At 50.1% G+C, this 3,256-nt stretch overlaps 1 protein-coding gene across 1 annotated transcript in view; it reads right to left on the reverse strand.

Annotated features, from left to right (window-relative positions):
- Window positions 1-3,256, reverse strand: part of CAMK1 (calcium/calmodulin-dependent protein kinase I) — a 17,262-nt gene that overhangs the window by 8,924 nt on the left and 5,082 nt on the right. The window contains 5 exon segments of the mRNA XM_012646831.1: window positions 8-120; window positions 799-874; window positions 969-1,095; window positions 2,107-2,245; window positions 2,331-2,431. Of these exon segments, the coding sequence (XP_012502285.1) occupies window positions 8-120; window positions 799-874; window positions 969-1,095; window positions 2,107-2,245; window positions 2,331-2,431 (556 nt within the window).

Below are 3,256 nucleotides of genomic sequence, written 5' to 3' on the forward strand. Positions count from 1 at the left end.
TAAATACCAGAGTCAGAGATGTCGTCCCAGTAAGGAGAGTCAAACTCGTACTCGGCCTTCAAAATCTGTTCAAAGAGTTTGGCATCATTCTCGTCATAGAAGGGGGGGTAGCCGCAGAGCCTGGCGGGGAGAAACTCATCCTCATTTTCACATTCAGTGCACCCATTGGCTCTGGGGTGGAGCTTTGGGGCAGTCCCAGGAGTCAGGCAGGACCCACAAGAAGGAGTCCCCCCGAACCTTGTAAACTCCACCCCTTTCTGCCTGCTCACTCCTGTCTAGCTACACTGGCCTTCTTTCTGTCCCTTGAACATGCCGCCATCTTGCCCTCCTCAGAGCTTTTGCACTTTCTGCTCCCTCTGCCTGCACCATTCTTCCCCAACACCTTAAATGTGTGGCTGCCTTACCTCAATCAGATGTCACCTCCACAGCAAGCCCTTCCCTGACCTCCCTCCCTAAAATGGCATCATCCCCATCTCCCTGTCCCTGCTTGATTTCTCCACAGCATTTTTTATCACCTGACATTATTTTATAGATCTATTTACTTGTTGATTATCTGTCTTCCCTACTAGAAGGTCAGCTCCCTGAGGGCAGGCACTTTGGTTTGTTCTCTGCTAAATCCCCAGTGCTTGGCACACTGCCTGAAACATAGTATCTATCGAATGAAGTGATATTAGTAATTAATTGGTCAATATAACTATGGATGGAAGGAAGGAAGGAATAAGCAGAGGGAGGAAGAGAGGAAAGCAGGGAGAGGACAACTCTCAGGCCACATCCTGCCACGGCGGAGTCCCCACTTACAGGATGTAGGCAATGACTCCAATGGACCAGCAATCCACGGCCTTGCTGTAGGGCTTCTGGGCCAGGACTTCAGGGGCTATGGAGGCAAGGTGACATGGTGGTGACAAATCTCTGCCCAGCAGCTCCTGGTTCCTCCCCCACCCACAGCCCCAGCCCACGGCCCTCCGCACCCACGTATCCTGGGGTCCCGCAGGCGGTGGAGAGCACACAGCCCGGGTCCTCCATCTTGGAAAGGCCAAAGTCGGAGATCATGATCTTGGAGTCTTCGTCCAGGCTGTAGTACAGCAGATTCTCTGGCTTGGAGGATGGGAGGGAGGGGATGGGTAGTCAGAGATGGCTATAGGCTGGCAGAACCTTCTGCCTTCGCAAGCACCCACTGAGAAACAATGGATTTTCCAAAAGCGACTGTGGCTTCGTGGCTGCCATCTTGGCTGGAGGCATAAGAAACTCAAGGAAGTTCTCAAGAAGGCCAAAAGTTCCAGAAAAGACATAGGCCAAGGAGGTGTGGGAGGGAATTTTCTGTAAACCTCAGGTGTGTATTGTGCAGCCCTAAAGAAATTTTTGAGCATCTACTGTGCCAGGCCCTAGGTTTGTGCCTGATTTGATGTCATCCTTACCACATCCCTGCTGGGCCAGTCTGGATAATCCCACTTAACAGATGAGGAAACTGATGCCTTCAAGAGGCAAAGTGACACGCCTAAGAACCCACTTAGGGAGTAGCAGGACCAGAATTCAAACCCAGATCTGTCACCCCAGCGCTCTTCTAGACCGGAATGAGATATACTACAGAACATGAACCCCCTTGTTATCTCAGAGGAGTAGGAATTCAGGGATTTCTGGCTTTCTTCTTTATGCTTTGCTGTCCCATCTAAGTTTTCTACAAAGAGCAAATGGGACTTTTATTATCAGAAAAAGACACGGGTGGGGGATGGAGAGGGGGGTGGATGACGTGTGTTGCTTCAGTGATGTATGCACTGAAGGCCCTGATTTCACCACAGTGCAACGTATCGATGCAACAAAATTGCACTTGTACCCCATGAATATATACAAATAAAAAAGAAATGGAGAAAAAACAGAAATAGACATGAAACATTACTTGGATAAAATGACAGCATAATTCACTTTTGTGTCCCTTTGAGTATCTGAACTGGAATGGTAAGAGGCAGTTTAAGGGTTACAAGGTCCATTTTGCAGATGGGAAGCTGAGGCTCAGTGAGGGTGTGAGGGTTGCCCAAGGTCAGACAGTGAATAGTTTGTAAAGGCCCCAACCTCGGGTGTCCCAGGTCACCACACTCCCTTGAGCCCCACCTTAAGATCCCGGTGTACGATGCCCAGGTCATGCAGGTACTTGACAGCGTCCAGCACTTGAAAGATGAGGCGGCTGGCATCCCGCTCTGTGTAGAAGCCTTTTTCCACGATGCGGTCAAACAGCTCCCCGCCGGACACCCTGCAGCAGGGCATAGGGCAGTCAGGCCAAAAGAGTGGGGGCAGAGGGAGAGGTGTGAGGAAGGGGCAGAAGTAGGGTCACTCACAGCTGCATGATGAGGTAGAGGTGGCCCCCACTCTCATAGATATCATCCAGGGCTACAATGTTGGGGTGCTTGATCCTGAAAGGAGAAATAAGGTGGCTCAGCTGGGCATGGTGGTGCACACCTATAGTCCCAGCTACTCAGGAGGCTAAGGCAGGAGGATCGCTTGAGCCCAGGAGTTGGAGGCTGTAGTGCACTGTGATCGCACCTGTGAATAGCCACTGCACTCCAGGCTGGGCAATGTAGCAAGACCCCATCACTTAAAAAAAAAAAAAGAAAAGAAATGAGGTGGTTCAGAGCCCTAATGACAGCTCATCAGCTACCTCCCAACCGCCTGCAAACCTGGGCAGAACAAACCAAGGATCTGGGTCTCAAAGGGAAAAGCTGATTTACCATGATTTATTATAATTTCTTGGAAGGCAAGAGAGCAGAGGGGTAAATGCTGGGCCCTGGCATCACCTAGACTTGGGTCCAAATCCTGCCTCTACTACTTGCTATTTGTAAGTCTTTTTACCTCATAGCACTGATCGATATATGATTTTTTTCTTTTTTTAAGATACGAGGCCTCCTATGTTGCGCAGGCTGGAATGCAGTGATAGCCGTGGCACAATATAGCTTTGAACTCCTGGGCTCAAGCAATCCTCCTGCCTCAGCCTCCTGAGTAGCTGGGACTACAGGTACGCGCCACTGTGCCCAGCTGATGTATAACGTCTATGACTTTCCTGTGTTTACATGTGTGTCAGCCTCCCCGACCAGAATGTCAGCTCCACAAGTCCAGGGACTTGGTCTCGCTCACCACCATTCCTCAAGTATCTGGTGCAAAGTCGTGCTCAATAATATTTGTTTGAATGAATGTAACCTCCCCAAGCCTCGGTTTCTTCATCTGTAAAATGAAGCCAATGACAGGACATCCCTCAAAGAGTCGGGGC

The sequence above is a fragment of the Propithecus coquereli genome, unplaced genomic scaffold, assembly GCF_000956105.1.
Source record: "Propithecus coquereli isolate 6110/MARCELLA unplaced genomic scaffold, Pcoq_1.0 Scaffold107, whole genome shotgun sequence".
NCBI classification, from domain to species: domain Eukaryota; kingdom Metazoa; phylum Chordata; class Mammalia; order Primates; family Indriidae; genus Propithecus; species Propithecus coquereli.